Source organism: Rhipicephalus microplus, chromosome X, assembly GCF_043290135.1.
Source record: "Rhipicephalus microplus isolate Deutch F79 chromosome X, USDA_Rmic, whole genome shotgun sequence".
Lineage (NCBI taxonomy): Eukaryota > Metazoa > Arthropoda > Arachnida > Ixodida > Ixodidae > Rhipicephalus > Rhipicephalus microplus.
In genome coordinates, this window is record NC_134710.1 from 233,615,227 (window position 1) to 233,633,709 (window position 18,483).

At 45.1% G+C, this 18,483-nt stretch overlaps 1 protein-coding gene across 8 annotated transcripts in view; it reads right to left on the bottom strand.

The window, feature by feature from the left end:
* Positions 1–11,417: 11,417 nt before the first annotated feature.
* LOC119187871 (vesicle-associated membrane protein 4) overlaps positions 11,418–18,483 on the bottom strand; it is a 64,798-nt gene continuing 57,732 nt past the window's right edge. For all 8 annotated transcript variants that reach the window (XM_037435974.2, XM_037435973.2, XM_037435976.2 and 5 more), the window contains one exon: positions 11,418–16,870. In XM_037435974.2, coding sequence (XP_037291871.1) covers positions 16,845–16,870 — 26 coding nt within the window. In that variant the 3' untranslated portion in view covers positions 11,418–16,844. The remainder of the gene's footprint in view (positions 16,871–18,483) is intronic.

Sequence of the window (18,483 nt, forward strand, 5' to 3'; positions counted from 1 at the left end):
ATGACCGGTGCAAACATAATCATGAGATGCGTGTCATGTAAGAACATGACGCAAGCAGCGGTCAGGCGCCGAAAGCGGTCGCTACCTGCAGTTATAGTGACGCCGACGCGCGCTTCAAGAACGACTTCCTCGATCGCTCGTTCGTCCACGGTTGTCAGGTATGCGAGCGCTTGTGGTTTGATAACAGCCTCACCACCATCCGCAACGACCAGTCACTTGCCAACGCCATCGCCATGCTCCGACGCAGGGTATTCTCTCGTGCAGTGCTTGCAGCGGAACAAGCCTGGCGACGCCACCTTCGACGTACGCCTCAAGCGCCGGCTTGTTAACTTGTTCATTACCACGCCTATTGAAATCTCTCGCAGGAGATCGACGCTTTAGATCTTCGAGTTCAGCATGTTGAATTTGTTTCTCATGCACCCAGCACTTCCAGTAGTTAGTCCAGTCACTCAACTTTAAGAATGGATTTCAATTTTTATTTATTTAATTATTTATTTATTTATTTATTTACCACAGGCCCATCATATGCCCTAGCAGGAGGGTTAAAAGTGTACTCGCAAAGGCTAGGAATTTACACACAGTGCATTGAAAGTAAAAATAAACAGAAGGAAGACATCGTCTAATTAGTACAGCTTAGCTCGAGAGTAATAACACCTTGAACATCTCAAAAAGTGTGAGGAGGCAATATGCAATATTCACTCAACAAAGGAACATTAACATAACCTAACGTCAGTCCTCAAGACTTTCAATTGCTTTTATATATTTTATATATTTATATATTTATATTTAAGGGGCGGCCTGCAGCTCAATTCCTCCAAGTGCCACTTCGGCCTTCGTCAGATTACCGTGTTGGGTCACCTTGTTGACGCTGCCGGCGTACGACAAGACCCGGCGAAAGTACGCGCTGTAGCAAACTTCCCAGTCCCACGCTCTGCCCATGATGTTCGCAGTTTCGTGGGCCTCTGCTCCTACTTTCGCCGGTTCGTGAAAAACTTTGCGGCACTCGCACGGCCTCTCAACGACCTTCTCAAACAAGACGTCCCACTTTGTAGGGGCCCTCTTCAAGTTGACGCCTTCTCTCAGCTAATCACCGCTCTAACGACACCTCCTATTCTTGCACATTTCGACCCCGATGTTCCAACAGAAGTTCGAATAGACGCGAGTGGTCACGGAATTGGTGCAGTTTTGGCGCAAATTCAGCGGGGCACCGACCGTGTAATCGCGTATGCAAGCCGTCTGCTTTAAAAGTCTGAACGCAGTTACTCTATAACAGAACGGGAATGTCTCGCCCTTGTCAGGCGATTTCGAAATTCCGCCCTTACTTGTATGGCTGCCCTTTCCGTGTCATCAAAGATCATCACGCACTGTGTTGGCTTTCTTAAGAAACTCTGAAGGACCCCACTGGGCGACTTGGCCGATGGGCATTACGCCTGCAGGAGTATTCCTACTCGGTTGCTTATAAGTCTGGACGTCTCCATCTGGACGCCGATTGCTTATCCCACTACCCTGTTGATCAGCCCGACGAATCAGACATCGAGCCTAGCCTCAGCGTCATGTCAATGTCCCAGTTTCTTCAGATTGGTGATGAACAACGTCGTGATGTTTCTCTGCGACAACTTATTGACCGTCTCGAATCTGCTCCGCACGACGCGTCGCTTCGCATGTACGTACTCTTAAATGGCACGCTGTACCGTCATAGCCTTCAGCCAGATGGCCCTGAGCTCCTTCTTGTCGTGCCGAGACATTTGCGTTCAACCATGCTGCACGAGCTTCACGATGAAACAACTGCTGGTCATCTGGGTGTATCTCGGACGTACGACTGTGTGCGTCGCCGGTTCTTTTGGCGCGGTCTCGCCAGGTCCGTTAGCCGTTACGTGTCCTCCTGCGATAAATGCCAACGACCTACTGCACCTTCGGCTGGACTTCTTCAACCGATCTCCATCCCAACCGAACTTTTCTCCACTGTTGATATAGATTTTCTCGGTCCTTTTCTTGAGTCAAAATCGGGAAACAAGTGGGTCACCGTTGCTATAAACTACGCGACTAGGTATGCCATCACTCGAGCGCTCCCCACCAGCACCGCTACTGACCTTGCGAACTTTGATCCACGGTGTCACCCTACACCATGGCGCCCCTCGCCAATTGCTCACGGATCGCGGCCGCACATTTTTGTCCCGAGTAATCGACGATCTTCTGCGCTCTTCCTGGACGCAGCACAAGTTGACCATTTCTTACCATTCCCAAACAAGTGGCCTTTACAGAACGCCTAAATCGCACCCTCATGGACATGCTCACAATGTATGTGTCCTCTGACCACCATGACTGGGACCAGGCGCTACCTCACGTGACCTTCGCATACAATTCTTTACGCCACGACACCACTGGTTATTCACCATTTGCTCTATAACCGTGATCCGACGTTACCAATCGACACCCTACTTCCAACCACTACAGCGCCGTCAACCGAATATGCACGCGACGCTATTGCTCGTGCCGACCACGTACGTCAGATCGCCCTCTCTAGACTTTCGGCTTCGCAAGCCACCCAGAAAGCCATCTACGACAGCCGGCATGTTGACGTTCGCTTCTCACCCGGTTCTCTCGTTCTCCTGTGGTGCCCAGTTCGTCAAGTTGGCCTATCAGAGAAGTTGTTGTCTCGCTACGTGGGTCCTTACGGTATCATACGCCAGGTAACCGACGTCACCTATGAGATCATTCCTGCATCTGAGACCACAAGCCTGCCTACAACCACACCCAGTGATGTTGAGCACGCCAGCAGGCTAAAACTTTACCACCTGCCTACTGAAGACCATAATTAATGTGCACCGAGACGGCGCTTTTACCACCGCCAGGGTAATGCTACGTAGCTGAGATATCAGCGGTCAGAAGACGACAACGAGGAAGTGGTATGTCAGTTGTACATCCTGTCCTCCATCTTATTCGATGCTATACGCATCAGTGTCAATATAGATTTTGAATAGACACGCCTCGTGTCATTTTTACGTAACAATATTATGTACTGATGATACTGGCAGCGAGTTTCATTCGGTAATTGTACACGGAAAAAATGAAAACTTGAATAGGTTAGTTTTGGCGCTGTTTGGAGTTAGCGATTCATAATGTCGATGCATTGTAGTTCGTGACGCCAGTAGTGTCACGTAGGGCTCAGGAGCAAGTAGCAAATGACGATTCTTCAAATGAAACAGAAGCTTTTATCTGTCAATTTTTCTTCGTAATTGCAAAGATTTTATGTCGTAAAGATTCATTGGTTAAGTAGGACAATCTGTTAGGCGATATTTGTAATAAATAAATCTAACTGATTTTCGTTGAATCATCTCCATTGCTTCATTATTTTTCGTATGAGGGTCCCAGACAATGGATGCGTATTCGAGCTTGGGTCTTATAACGGACGAATATGCGAGAAGTTTGACATCAGGTGATGTGTGTTTTAACTTATGTCGCAAAAAGCACAGCTTGTAAAAGGCGGATGAACAAATGCTCAAAATATGGGTGTTCCAACTGAGTTTACTATAGTTATTCTAACTACGAGGTATTTGTAGAGAGAGACCTTCATTACTAATCTGCGAAACCTACATATGTGGTGTCAAGAGTGAGAAATCCAACTTAACGCTGACAAAACGGTTTTCATGACTTCGAGAAGAAATACATTTTACCTTTTCCATATAGCCTCCTTTCAGTACTGCTGCAGAGCCATGTTGCCAGTTTCGGTAACATGGCGATTTTTGACAGACCTTTGCGCGAATAATGTGTGTGTTGTTGGGAAAATTGACTTGGCAGGCGAATTCGACAGAAGTGCGTGCCCCTAGTGGTTATGCTACAGTAACATCAAAGTTCTATAATCAAAAGAATCTTCTCAAGTCAAATATCAAATCAAGATGTCAGCTTCGCAATCTGACAGTGTTGAACAGTAATAATTGCCAGAAATTTATGCCAGCTATTGATAGCTGCTGCTAGGAATCATGGAGAATTTATTGTAAAAAAAAAATATTTCCGAAGGTCCGCCACATGTGCAAAGTGGGAGGTGGCCTTCTTAGCCAGCCTCCAGCAGTTTTAGTTTCGCTTGTATCGTTTTATCAGACACGGATGCCGCCTCTAGTGCCACTAGTCGCTCCTATGGCGGCGTCGTCACGCACGCATGGGTGTACAACCTGCGCGGCAAAAGACACGCGCCGCTCAAAATTGTCTCGCAGCCACACTTGAATTGAGTGGGGACAAACTTGGAGTCTGTTGTGTTCTTACTCCCAAGCGAACCTTTGTTCCCGAGAGAGCTCCCGAACGTCTCCTCCCTCGCTAGTTACAAGCGAGTCACCACTCGTTCTCCACGGCAGTTCAACAGCCACCTCCGAGTAGGAATAAACACGTTTTTACGACGACGCCATAGAAGCGACTAGCGACACTAAATGCGGTCCTGTGTCTGATGAAACAATACAAGCGAAACCAAAACAAATCTTCCCTCTCACAAGACCCTGGGGGGGGGGGGGTCGTAGTAAATGCCGGGACACGCGTACTGATTGATAATGATGGGTTGATGAGTTACGTGAGATAAGATAAAGCGCCTCGGCGCCACATCTCCTTCCTATCTGACAACGGCGCCAGTTTCAGACTGTCTATGCTTTTCAGACTACCTTACCCCGCGCATTCGGCTTTGATTTAGTTGATATGTGGAGTTTAACGTCTCAAAACCACCATATGATTATGAGAGACGCCGCAGTGACGGGATACGGAAATTTCGACCACCTGGGGTTCTTTACCAACCGTGTACAAAAATTGAGCACACAGGCCTACAGCATTTTCGCCTCTATCGAAAGTGCAGCCAAGATTCGATCCCGCGACCTGCGGGTCAGCACCCGAGTACCTTAGCACTGGACCTCCGCGGCGGAACGCGTACGTCTTTGGGCCGACCACAACCCCGGACGTGGTAGTGAGAACGAAGTGAATTTGGACCTGCGCTAAGCAACGCTGTAGATAACCTGCAAGTCATGCCTACGCACAGGCTCCAAAATCGGCTACCCGAATTCAACAACTTAGCATGGTCATCGCAGTCTACACGCCTGCCATTTTACTTCGAGGTTAACAACATCACTGATGCAACAATGAAGAGAGCTAACCTGCTAACGCTGTGCGGGGAGCAGACATACGACACAGTCTGTGCCCTGAATCAGCCACGCACTCTAGCAACCATAGACTACGACGACACCGTAGCTGCGCTACAAAGGCACTATGACCCAATGCCACTGAAGGTTTACAGCCGAGCCCGCTTCCAACTGGAAGACGAAAAAGTGAGCGACTACGTAGCGGCTCTCAAAAAGCTCGCTTCTGACTGCAACTTCGGGACGTTCAACTCGACATTTTCAGCAACTGCGCAGGAGGGAGGATCGACTGCCACACCTGCTAACACCCCTACGCTCCCTTTGGACACGATGTTGCGTGACCGTTTTGTGTGCGGACTGCGCGACGAAAGCCTACAACAGCGCCTGTTCGCGGAGACGAGTCTGACCTGCACCAAGGCATACGACATCGCCCAGCGAGCGAACAGCGCCGGACCCCAGCAGAGGGATGGATATTCGACGGAACGTCGGACCCGTACATCACACCAGTCTGGGTCAGCAGTCAGGCCATTTCACAACTACGGCCAAATATTTCAGAAGAAAAGCACAACGCTGTTAGCGATGCGACGACATGCACAATCCCCAGGTGTGCTGATTCAAGACAGCTACCTGCGACCTTTGCCAAAAACGGGGATACATTGAAAAAGCATGCATCACCAATCGTGCCACAAGACTTATCTATTTTTCATTCTCATGTAGCATCAGCATTTCCATCTTAAAGGCAGAATCAAACTTGTCATCCCTAGCTTTTCGTCGTCATGTTGCCACTCTCTTTCTCTCTTCTTCACAAACTGTTTTACAGCTCGCTGAACCACCCACCTTACATCACGCCATCATCGTCACGCACGTCACTGAGCACCAGCCATTAACTGCAAGTAACCCGTCCACGAACACGAACAGTAACATTTCAAGCCTCATTTTTTCCTCGAGCTGCCAAAGACTGAAACGACCTGCCTCACCACGCTTCTCGCATAAGAAGTCATATCGAATTTTCGGCCACGTAACATGTATCACATCATAATACCTTCTTTTAAACTGTACTATTCTGTTTAACACCCCTTATGTATTACCCCTAAACGGGGCCTTCAAGGCAATAAAATAAAATTAAATGAAACACAAAACAGCTCCGACCGAATACTTCAGTGCAACGGAACAAAAACATCGACGTAGAAATGTGCCAGACACAAGATAACACAACCAGAACAGCAGTAACGGCATCGGCGCTATACGACTTAAACAGCGTTGTGAACCTCAGCAGGTGACCAAAAATAATGACGAAAATCATGGTACACCAGTGCCCATTTCCCATCAAGTTTCAGGTAGATTACGGAGCAGCATGCACGCTCACCAGTGAGGACACCTTTCGAGTGACTTGGAGCGAGAACGCGCCTGCTCTCCTGCAAGACGACACGCAGCTGACAACGTGGTCCGGACATTCCCTTCCACTACTGGGCTGTGCCAACTTAGACGGCTGCTACGACTCACAAGCTTCCCTTTCTAGTCGTCCATGGCTTCCGATTAAGCCTTTTAGGGCGAAATTGGTTCACCCCTTTTGGTGTGCTCATTGGCGAAGTTCACACACCCAGCTATTTGGCAGTGGAGCAGCTTCAAAAGACGTACAAAGCGGTCTTCTCCAAATAACTACCAGGAAACAACGGACATTCAGCCCCACTGGAGCTGCGCGAGAACGCTACGCCGAAATTTTTGAAAGCTAGGTCGGTACCTTTTGGCCTAGGAACGTCAGTCGAGAATGAGCTTGACCGACTGCAGAAACAAAGAATCATCGAACCGACGCAACATTTAGTATGGGCTACACCACTCATTGTCATCCGAAAAAAAAAACGGCACCCTACGTCTCTGCGGAGACTACCGGAACACTGTCAACCTGGCGACAAAAGTATCTACCTAGCCACTACGGTCACCGGAAGAACCTTTAGTACGCTTCGTGGTGGAAATATCTTCAGCACACTGGAATAGTCACAAGCCCACCAGCAACTCAAAGTGAGCGAACCAACGTCTGCACTACTCACAATAAACACCATTAAAGGTGTTTACGAAGTCAAGAGGCTACCATTCTGCATAACCGCAGCGCCAGCAAGCTACGAAAAGTTTGTGGAGTCTACGCTCAGCGGGATCCCAGGAGTTTGCGCCTACTTGGACAATGTTATTGTCGGTGGCACCTCCATTGATGAGCACGCAAAACACTTGGAGCTCATTCTTCAAAGGCTATCAAATGCTAACTTGCGCATCATCGAAGAAAAATATGTGTTTGTGGTGAATGAAGTGAAGTTGCTTGTACATCCAATTGATGCGTACGGTATTCATCTCACTGAAGACAAAGTACAAGCAATCACTGAAGCACGAGCGCCTACTCACAAGCAAGAACTGCAGTAGTTTTCAGGATTCATCGAGCTACACATCGATGAATCGAGCTACAGTGGCCAACGATCTGTACCAGCTGCTGCAGAAAGAAGTCCCATGGACTTGGTCGCCACGCCACCAAAAGTCATTTGTTGTCCTTAAAGAACTACTTCGAAAGTCTACTGTTCAGCGATACTACGATGAAAGGAAACCCCTACTGCTAGCCCACGACGCCTCGCCATACGAAGTGGGCGCAGTTCTCTCCCAAGCTGACGACCAGAGACGGGAAGCCCCGACTGCTTTCGCATCACACACCTTATCACAGGCAGAGGGGAATTACTTTTGGTTAGAGAAGGATTTTCGATCGTCCACGCAGAAGACCACTTCCGCCAGTACATTCCGGGCAGAAGAGTGACAATCATAACGAACCATCGGCCCTTATTGGGTATTATGAGTCCCCAGAAGCCGATGCCATTGCTGCCGCGAATGACACGATGGTATACTGTAGGCGTACGATTACGAACTTTTACGTCGCACTGGGAAGAAACATCAGAACGCTAATGCACTAAGCCACCTGCTGCTAGACACCACAATCGACAAACCACCCCCACCGGGTGATTGATTGATATGTAGGGTTTAACGTCTCAAAACCACCATGTTTATGAGAGACGCCCTAGTGGACGGCTCCGGAAATTTCAACCACCTGGGGTTCTTTAACGTGCACCCAAATATGAGCACACGGGCCTACAGCATTCTCGCCTCCACCGAAAATGCAGCTGCCTGCAGCCGGGATTTAATACCGCGACCTGCGGGTCAACACCGTCGGGGAATATACTCATGTTCGAGGCGCTGCCAAACCACCCGCAAACAGATGACATGGAAGCAGCAGCCACAATGGAAAATTCGGCAGATCCCAGGTACCTGAGGATTAACGTTATGCGAAGCATGCGGATTTTTTTATTGAGCGACACATTATAAATGACGCTAAATATACGTCCAAATGTTGCACACACAGACATATGTTGAAGAGCTGCAGATGTCTATATAGCCAGTTATTTGCACTTGCGCAACGATGCCAACTGGAACATGCGAATTAGCAACACCAGAAGCTGATATGAAGCGCTGATGCTCGCGAGGATGCTGGCCCTGGACACTGCTACATATATCAACTTCAGCGCATGGCAACTAACCACAGTTGACGTTAACCCGACTTGACAGCTGTATCAAAGGAGTACATATGCAATGTATATAAAATTGAATAGCCAGCACTGCATCCACTATTGACGTTTCACAAAGATGAGCATCTATTTGAAAAGTAGTTCCAAGACCTGGCATAGCTCTGTGGTAAAATGCTTCGTTGCCACGCAGAATACTTCGGTTCGATTCCAGCTAGGACCCTGACAGTTATTCTTTGCATTCGTTGGGTCGATGCTACCGATGTAGGGTATTTTTTAACGCTCGCGCGTTAAAATTTCCCATGTGTGTTCTCGTCCTTCCTGGGCGCATACCCGCATACCAGCGGCACATACCAGCCCGTGAGTATGTGCCACTGTCTGGCGGGAAGTGTTTGACGACGTACGCGACGGGATTGTGAAATTATTCTTGTCCTGACCAGCGCGTCATATTCGTCAAACCATCTTACCCTCCCACGCTAATTATTGTTCACGCCAAGTTAAGGCGGTGACGACGAGAGCACCCAAACGTAAGCGGCTAGATAGATAGATAGATACGCTCAAAGTCGCCGAAGTTCGCTAAGAAATGCTTCGCATTTAAAAACTTAAGCACAGCGTCAAGCAAAACCATAGCGAAAGTGCCGCGTTGACCCTGTTAGGCACAGCTAGGCATCCTAGCGGCGCCATCTTTGTTTTTCCGACCAGTGCTGCCAGCACACGGAGCGTTTTCTGGAGTTGCGAATAGACCATTTTCCACAGCTAGCTTGTTATGCAAAACTAGATGGCGTCACCGCCCCGAAGCGTGACGGCCTTCTCGGCGGCGCGGCCGCGATGTGGCGTGTGGCGGACGTTGCCCTGCAGCCTACGGCGAGAAACGGTGGTGGTAGCGATTCTTAAAAAAGGAAAAAGGCTCATCATTTCTGTCAGTCATAGGGCGACAAGGCGCAATGCCTAAAAGAAAAAAAAGGGAGAAACGGGCGGCGCCGACTAAGCGCTGCGCCCGCTTTTCTGACCTTCAACTCGGGAGCTACGGCGGCGAATAGCGAATCGACCAGCCATCGGCGACGAAGTGGAAAAGAAAAGACCATTAGATCACGCGTTCAAAAGTGGCAGCACCCGTGCGCCACTGCGGAAAACCGTCTATAGATATGTATACTTCGCACTTATCAGTTCCATGCCCTTGGCGCTGACAGGTGACGCTACACAACTTGCGAAACTCTAGCGCAGAAGGCCTAAGCTCATGCACGAAAAAAAAAACTAGAAAAGAGTGTCACAAGGCAATCTTGATACGTAACACAAAAAGAAAGTGAAACAGATGCACCGAGAGGGAGCAACTAAAGAGGAGGCTTGCTTGCAGACACTAGGTGCACTCCCTCATATTTTTTTACGGAAGTGTTTTATGCCCGGGTTCACCAAGGCTCCGCTGACGTATTTCCGTCACGGATATGACGTTGTAAAATATATAGTCACAGATTGCCCCCGCGACCTCTCGAACAACAGCAAGTGGCGCTAACTACGTCGTCAAGATTGTTCATGGCAAGCTATTTATATTCACCATATACTGTTTGGTGGTCATCACAGCTCCGCCACTTCGGCGAGTTTTTGTCATCAGTAGCGAAATGGCGCGAAGGGCTCGCGTTGGGCGCGCCCTAAAGGTCGTCGCCTCTCGCCTTTCGATGAGCGCCGCCTCCAGGAGCATGGTCGCTTGTTATATACTCGTGATTAGGGAGAGCACGAAGGTCACTTCTCTCGCTGCCGCGGCCAAGTTTACGAAAGGAGTACGCCGCTCACACACCAATTGCAACGGTTCGCGCTTGTACTGTGAATACTTGTGCGTTCGTTTCGTGCGTGCTAGTTTTCTGAACAGCACGCTTTTAGTGTCGATCTGTTGATTGATTTGTGGGGTTTAACGTCCGAAAACCACCATATGATTATGAGAGACGCCGTAGTGGAGGGCTCCGGAAATTTCGACCACCTGGGGTTCTTTAACGTGCACCCAAATCTGAGCACACGGGCCTACAACATTTCCGCCTCCATCGGAAATGCAGCCGCCGCAGCCGGGATTTGAACCCGCAACCTGCGGGTCAGCAGCCGAGTACCTTAGCCACTAGACCACCGCGGCGGGGCTAGTGTCGATCTGTAGCAGTTGTTAGTCCGCGCTCATCCTGTGTACGCTCACTTCGTACGTGCTTTCTCTTTTAGGTGCGCGCTTCGCGTGACTTCGCAATTAGTTGCTGTAGCATTAACTTATTCGCCCTTGTGGCAAAACCATGCCCAATAAACGCTCAACTATCTTTGCGAAGACGTTCCACTTTTGCATTATACTGATTCCTAGAAAGAGGGATCAGCCACGTGTTTTTTTTTTCCTCTATGCCTACGCTGCAAAAACTGGAGCAGCCAGTAAATGCCGGCACTCGATTTAATTTAGACGATCACCGCAAGAGTTTTGCTTTAAGCAGTTTCACAGAGTTACCATGACACCGTTGAGGGTGTGTCCACGAGGAGGCAGATTTCCAATCAAGCACAATGAAAATATCGCAGAACAGATGTCAATATCCTGTTCTCTTTGTGCCATTGTCGTTCTTGTAAATTTCAAAGCACCTTCGCTTTCAAGTCACTCTCAAGTCACCTTCAAAGCACCTTCTTGTCCCTTTCAAAGCGAAGGTACCATGCTGAAGAAATGTCACTCACTCTTTGCGAGTAAAGCGCTGCTACTGCGATTTGAATAAGGTACATGGCAGGTAACTGCAGAAGCTATTTTTAACCATCTTTAATCCTTATAACAGTACATAAATGTTCAGCTGGCATCATTAGCACTACTGGCAACGTGGTGGGCACTTCACAGAAGCAACAGGGCACTCTATACAAGAAGTGTCATAGTATAGTACATGTTCCCAAAATTGTCATTCAGCAGCTTAAGAACTCGATCCTTTTTTTTTTACCTACCGATAAAATAATGTGTGCTTAGTAACGTGTGCTAATGCATATTCTTTCTGATGTTAGACCACATTCAGGACTTTGTACCACAGACTACAATAGAGCATCATCAGATGCTTTTCACCAAGCTACACAACCTCAAAACAGACAGCTTGGCAATCCAGTACGAGTAATGCATTCCAAATATGCATCCAATCTTCTAGCCTTACTTTGACTACAGAAAGAAGCTTTTACATATAAAAGCTTTGTGTCTTTAACATCAAAATCCTGCAATACATCGCTATGAATGCTTGCTCTCAATACTCATCTCCTTTTAAATTAGAATTTGCCTCACCACATTTCACAGTCCCATATGAGTGTAGTAGTTGACCACTAGCAATGCTGCCATAATGCATGCACACAAAAGACAAATACACAATAAGCACACTACAAATAGACACTGATGTTCAGATAGGCCATGTAAGAAGAAAAATGGGCCCAGAGATGGCAGTCTACCCAATATTGGTAGTCCTGTATAGGAATACATAGAGAAACATGTGCAGAGGTCTGCTTGACAGCTCTAGCCACCTACTACCTCACCCACCAAACTCCTATGACCAGCCAAACCTAGAAATATCCCCTATTCCTGAATGACAATGCTTACACCATTGCCACTATCAAACTTTTTTTTCAAGCAAGCCGCAAGCCAATATCAGGTGGGCAGCAAGAAAGATAAGCATATTTGGGAGTAACAAAATGTATTCTTTGTCATTCAAAAGGCAAGCCCACTTTTTCCTCATAAACTGCCATTCACACAAAATTATAGTCCTGTAAGCTTTAAAGGAAGCATCCCTGACATTAGACAAACACAGTCCTTTTTTAAATATGTGGAGTTGCAACTATCCAACAGAAAAAGAAGTGTAGACAAACCTTAATCAATACACTTCACATGCAACTCCCTACATTTTGCCTGCTTTTCTATCAAACTGTTTGCTTTGAAATATTTCCAAATGCAAGCACGCAACTAATATTAGGCTGTGCACTCTGCATTACATGCAATGTTTGCTAATGACCATGACTAGTTGTTCTTGTTTCCATTCTTATCACAAGTATCGCGAAATAGTATATAATACCAAACATTTATGCTATGTAGAGATTATGCATAAAAAGTAATACCATTAATACCTTAGAAAGTACAGCTCACAAAAACTGTATTACTGTTATGACTGTCACATATGTCAGCCATTACTTCTGCTTCATCCTGATAGTCATTATCGGATGCAGTAGTTTGTGATGACTTGACATACAGTAGCTGCTAACATAGTTTAGCAGCAGGTTCACTGATTGGAACACACAAGTCACAGATATAATTGACACCTGCCACTTTTGTTTTGTCAGAAGTTAGTCTTCTTCACTACTAACATCATGTCTGCGAGAGAGGAAAACTTTACTAATTTCCAGCACATTGCTGGGCTGAGCATTAGCCCTTTTCCCTTACATTGGCACAGTTGAGGCCACAGAAAAGCAGCAGCTTTTTTTTTTTTTCAATACAGATGATAGGCCTCCCTTTAGCATGCCTTAGTCCTATTTCAAAAGGCCAGTGAGTAGGAGGTGCCGAATTGACTAAAAGGCTCCCTGTGTTTACTTGCATAACAATTACACTCACTTAGGCCCCTTCACCCCCCCCCCCCCCCCACTCTGTCCACCTAGAGAATTTTTTTTATCCATACATGATCGTTCAATGCTCAAATCGGTAAAGGAACAGTTGTGTGCTTGCCCTGGCATCACTGTTGACACAGACTAAGAATAACCTGGCCACTTTATTTATCCATCAACAGACCATAGGTTTCTCTCTTGTCTGCAAATAGGGTCATTTCACAGTTCCTGCTCGAGTGGAACCACAAAAAAAGAAAAGGCAGTTTGGAAGAAAAATTTTGTTTGAGTTTACAGTCATTAGAGTGAGAACCTCAAGTAACAGCTACTTTATATTTTTTCATTCTCCTAGCCCCCAGAATACTTTGTGTTTCATCAGAAATTCTTTTGAACATGGCTTTCCCATTGAGTCAACTTCAAGAAAAACTTCTAAAAGTGGTGTGAACACCATGCACATTAATGCAACCCTTAAAGCTCTCAGCTAACAATGTGGATCAAAGAATCTGGAAAGTAGCATTATGCAGCATCCTTACAAGCTTTCAAAAAAACATGCCTATTTGTGCGGGCAAATGTGCCTACACTGTGTCATCGTCATGTCACCTCATCTCTAAACTTTGAAAAAAATATATATACTGAGGTTCATGTACATTTTTCATATTATAGTACATAAAAACATTTCAACAAACATGCAAGTAAAATTTTCCATAACAAATATCAGTCAACAGTCTTTCATTTCTTCTAGATTCTAGAAGTATGGTAATTTAAAAATTGTTGAAAAGACTGTAGCCTTTAGGTAAACTTATAATGCTCAATCCTGGCAGCATTTTAGAACATAAAACAGAATACCTAATAAAAAGACAATACAATCACTGCTTTTCTGCTTGTGCCTATGATTTCATGAAAATGTCAAATTAGTAATTTTATAGGTGCCCAAGTTCCCTTCTGTTTAAAATGATGTTCATAACAGTAAAACTTGTAATGATGTCATGGCTACTAGAACTTCCACAGCACTGTCACCATTACATGTAGGACTGCTTCACCTGATGCTACCAGTCATATGCACCAAAACATTGCAACTGACACAGTAAGTAAATCAGGCCTAGAACTTCATTCTACTCAACGGACAATGTGCTAAAATAGCCCATGTGCACAGATCAGTACATCAGAAAAATTACTTGAATACCATTTACTACACTCACTGTAGCAACACCTTTTAAAGCTTCAAATCTTATGCAACCCTTCAATGGCTCGGCCATCATTCTCTTCCGGTGCAAAAGGCCCCCAAAAAAGGTTGCAACCACAGTGAATCAAATAGAAGGCAACAAGAACTGTCATTTGCATTGTTGTTTAGCATGGCCCACGGCACAGTATACTATTCCATCATGACCCACCAATGACCTACTACGGCACAATTACCATATTAACACAACCCTTTCGTTAAAAATATCACTGACACTGATATTTTTATTATATTTTATACTACAGGCTTCAGGCATGTTTTATGGGCATGTTCTCAGAAATAAATGCTTGATGCAAAGTAATGTTAGGTCTATGCAGTTTACTATGGTGAGTTGTGAAAGCATAACTATAGTAAAGAAGGCAGGTTCTCCAATGAAGCTTCAAGATTCTGCACTTGCATCGCAAAACTGTGGTTGCTAAAACCACATTTTTATAGTACCGTAATTAAAATTCTGTGCATATTCAGGGGTGCAACAGCCAAAATATATTTTGAAGAAAAACTTTTCTATCATGAAAGACCGCATTTGGAGCAGTGTAAAAAAGAAGGCTTACACTTGGAATAAAAATATATGTACCAACCATTTAACCCACCTAAATCATGCAGAGTGAACATGAGCACTACAATTTCAATAAAAACTAATATTCTGAATTACCCCACTGAGACAACAATGAAGTACACATCAGCATTTGCCACGCCTGTCAAATTCTTTGACAGACTCTGCGTATTCAAATGTGGCTCTGCCTAGCTGGCGGCCTTCGAATTCAGGAGATTCTTAAAACCAAAGAGTAGGGGTGGCGAAAAAAAACTGGTTCACAAGTTTTTTTTTTTCTTTTAGGGCAGCAGAAATATGATTCCGTGCTTTAATAAGTGCCAGTACCTTTTTTAGACATCAGTGATCATACCAGTACTCAGAATTATGCAACATATACTCGCATGAGTAATTGAACAAAATGTGCTCTGTTCCGTGACTAACGCTAAGAGCCCATCCCAAGTTATATTACACTTTTCCACGGGACACCTGTTTACTGCGGCGAAGGTGGCTTAGGCAGTGATCTGTGCACGTTAGAACAAGGCCAAGCAATTTAAACCACTACACCCGCCCCTCCCCCTCTTCTTTTTTCCTCTCACGGTGTGGTTAGGTTTAGGGCAAAACTTCTCAGCTCGCTTGCAAGGTGCGTTCAACCAGATAAAGTAACAACTGTGCGCAGCCATTTGCCCAGCGACGGCGTAGGGTATCTATACCCGGGTTGACGCGACTTCAAGCCAGAAAAATGGTTGATGTGTTGTTGCTATGGCAACCAACGTGGTGGCTGGCAATGATGGCGTTAGTAGCACGTCGACCTTGTTCGCACGTGAAAAGCGCGGCATACGTTCCTAACATGTGGTAAACACGTTTCAGGACTCGGAAAATTCATATTTCTCGAGAAGCATTGATGGCCACGGCAATGCATTTTTCTTTGGCTTGAAGTTCCGTTGTCCAGCCGACAGGTATCCACTGTGGTCAGCGGATCGATGGGTGCGTGGCGTTGTTTCTTCATCTTATACTTTATCTGGTCGATCACGTCTTGTGACTGTTCTCACTTAACGAGTATATAACTTACACTGTGGTTTAGGGGTATACGATCTGCGCGCTTGGTTTGATAAGTGAAGCAAAGTGAAGGTGGCAAATGCACTCCATTTCTAGCTGCCATCATTGCAACTGAGAAAATTTTGAGGCTGGTCAAGCATTTTGGCACAGCGCAGCGTAATTTCATCAAATTTTATGGTTGTGGCGCAGCTCAGTGCAACCACAAAGAATTGTATCAAATTGGTGCAATTGGCGCAGCGGTTGCACACCTGCATATTTTCAAATACGTTTTCCATGAGAACTGGTCATGAGACTCTTCCGTGTTCGGCCATTTGAATACAAATCATCTAACAAGCAAGTATTTAAAAAATATTTTGGAAAAAGCAGATAATGTGCACTAAGAACAGCGCATGAGCAATGCTTTGTTGGTCAATAGCTATGTCACTCAGTATTTAATGAAGTAATCAATAAATAATCATTTGAACTTAACGCATCAGTATTCAGAAAACAATTTCGCCATTTCAAAGCTACAGTGCCAAGACACGACTAGATAGTTTGCTGCATACTTCAACAAACAGCAATTCTGCAAAATGCACTGAAAGATAGATGCCAACATTGAGTTGCCAAAAATATACCTGTGGGATGTCATAGAAAACCAACATTTGCAAAACTCTACAAGTAAAAAAATAAAGTAATAGATGTATAAGTACAAAGATACCTTGGTACATACAGGCTATGAATTCAAGCAACAAATTTACAACATTGCTGATAGTGAAAATGTTCAACCATTGTCTGCACAAATGTCTTCAGGAGTTCCGCACTATTATCGGCACTGAAAAAAAAAAGAAGAATGCAATGCACTTTAAACTCAACACTAGACATGATCGCAATCCTACCAAATTATGCAACCCAAAGTAGGATCAGGGCAATGAACTGTACAGAGAAGTTTCAGCACCTTTCTCACACTGAGCAATTGGAAAAACTGGCCAGAACATAAGTACTTGCCCTTGGCAACTGAGTCCTTTGGCGAAGTGTCATTTCATTAAATATGCTATGATTGAGACATCGGCAGCTTCATCCTACTTCCATATTTCTAATGAGTCCCGGTAAAGAAAAACCTAGCATGTTTACTTGGCTGAATATAGACAAGCAAAGCTACCTTCAATTTGTACTCAACTAAAAAACAACAAGCCAGCACAAAAAGTAAAAAGCAGATGGGTGTTCAAGTACCTTTAGTGCCTTCACACTGCATTATTAACTAATGCTGTTGTTACGCATAAGTGTAATGTGTTGCTACACACTCTGTAAAGGTGGTGACAAATTACTGGCTGTCCACTTCAAGACAGCACCATGTAAAATAACATATGTGCACTCAAAGTGAGCAGAGTTATGTGCAGAGCTTTTATCTTGCATGCCAAAGCATCCAGACTTGTGAGAAATATCCTGATTTCTTGCTCACAGAAAAAAGGCATAGCACCAGCCTTATATTTTCTGTCAAATCAACTTCATTTGTAACCATAAAGCATGCTCAATTACAAAGCAATCATATCCCAGTAGCTGTAGCAATTACTTCATTTTCTTAAAACAAATAAAATTTTTTCTTAGAGGTGCAAGGGTATAGCCTACAGAAGAAACTTTATCTGCCCAAGGTACAACAGCGCAATCAAGCTATAAATGGCTGCTGAACAGTACATAACATAGACTGACAGAAAACGATGAAAAGTAACTTGTTTTCAAGACATTTTGTTGAAAAAAAAACAGCCCTATTTCAGAAGCAACTAGCAGTGCAAATGTCCCCTTTAGGCATTTTTGAGCTTGATAGGCTGGTTAGGGACGAGGTACACACACTCTTACATCACAATGCATTTCCAACTCGCTTACCACACTGCCTTGCTGATGGGGAAGTTCTGCTGTCCGAAATGCAGTTTAACTGTGTGTTAGAGGCAGCTGCTTAACACAACTTTGTACAGGACTTGACTGTCTTTGAACAGGAGGTCCTCATGCAGTCTCTAACTATGGGACCTCCTCCCATATACTAAATATCTGTAATATTACCTGAAGTTTAATAATAAAGATCTGATTCTGTGCTGTATGATGGATGATGGACAACAAGAATTTAACTGCTTTTAACAAATAAAGGTTCAAGTGGCACATGAAAAAGTATGCAAATCTGCTCACGCAGCATCAATGAAAACCCCAGCCAAACTGCAAAGAGGCTGTATTCTCAACAAATCAATTTTGGGAATACTGCTTTTTGCCAACGTACACATATCCGACAAGCAAGATAAAGTAGATTCCACAGAAAAGAGCATAACACCTTCCATAAGATTATTTTTATATAAAACCATTCACCAGCACTGTGGTAAATGCCCAGTGAACGAAGTGTTCTGCATGGTGTTGTAGCACACAAAAGGTTGAGGCCCCAAAAATAATCAACTGAGAGTA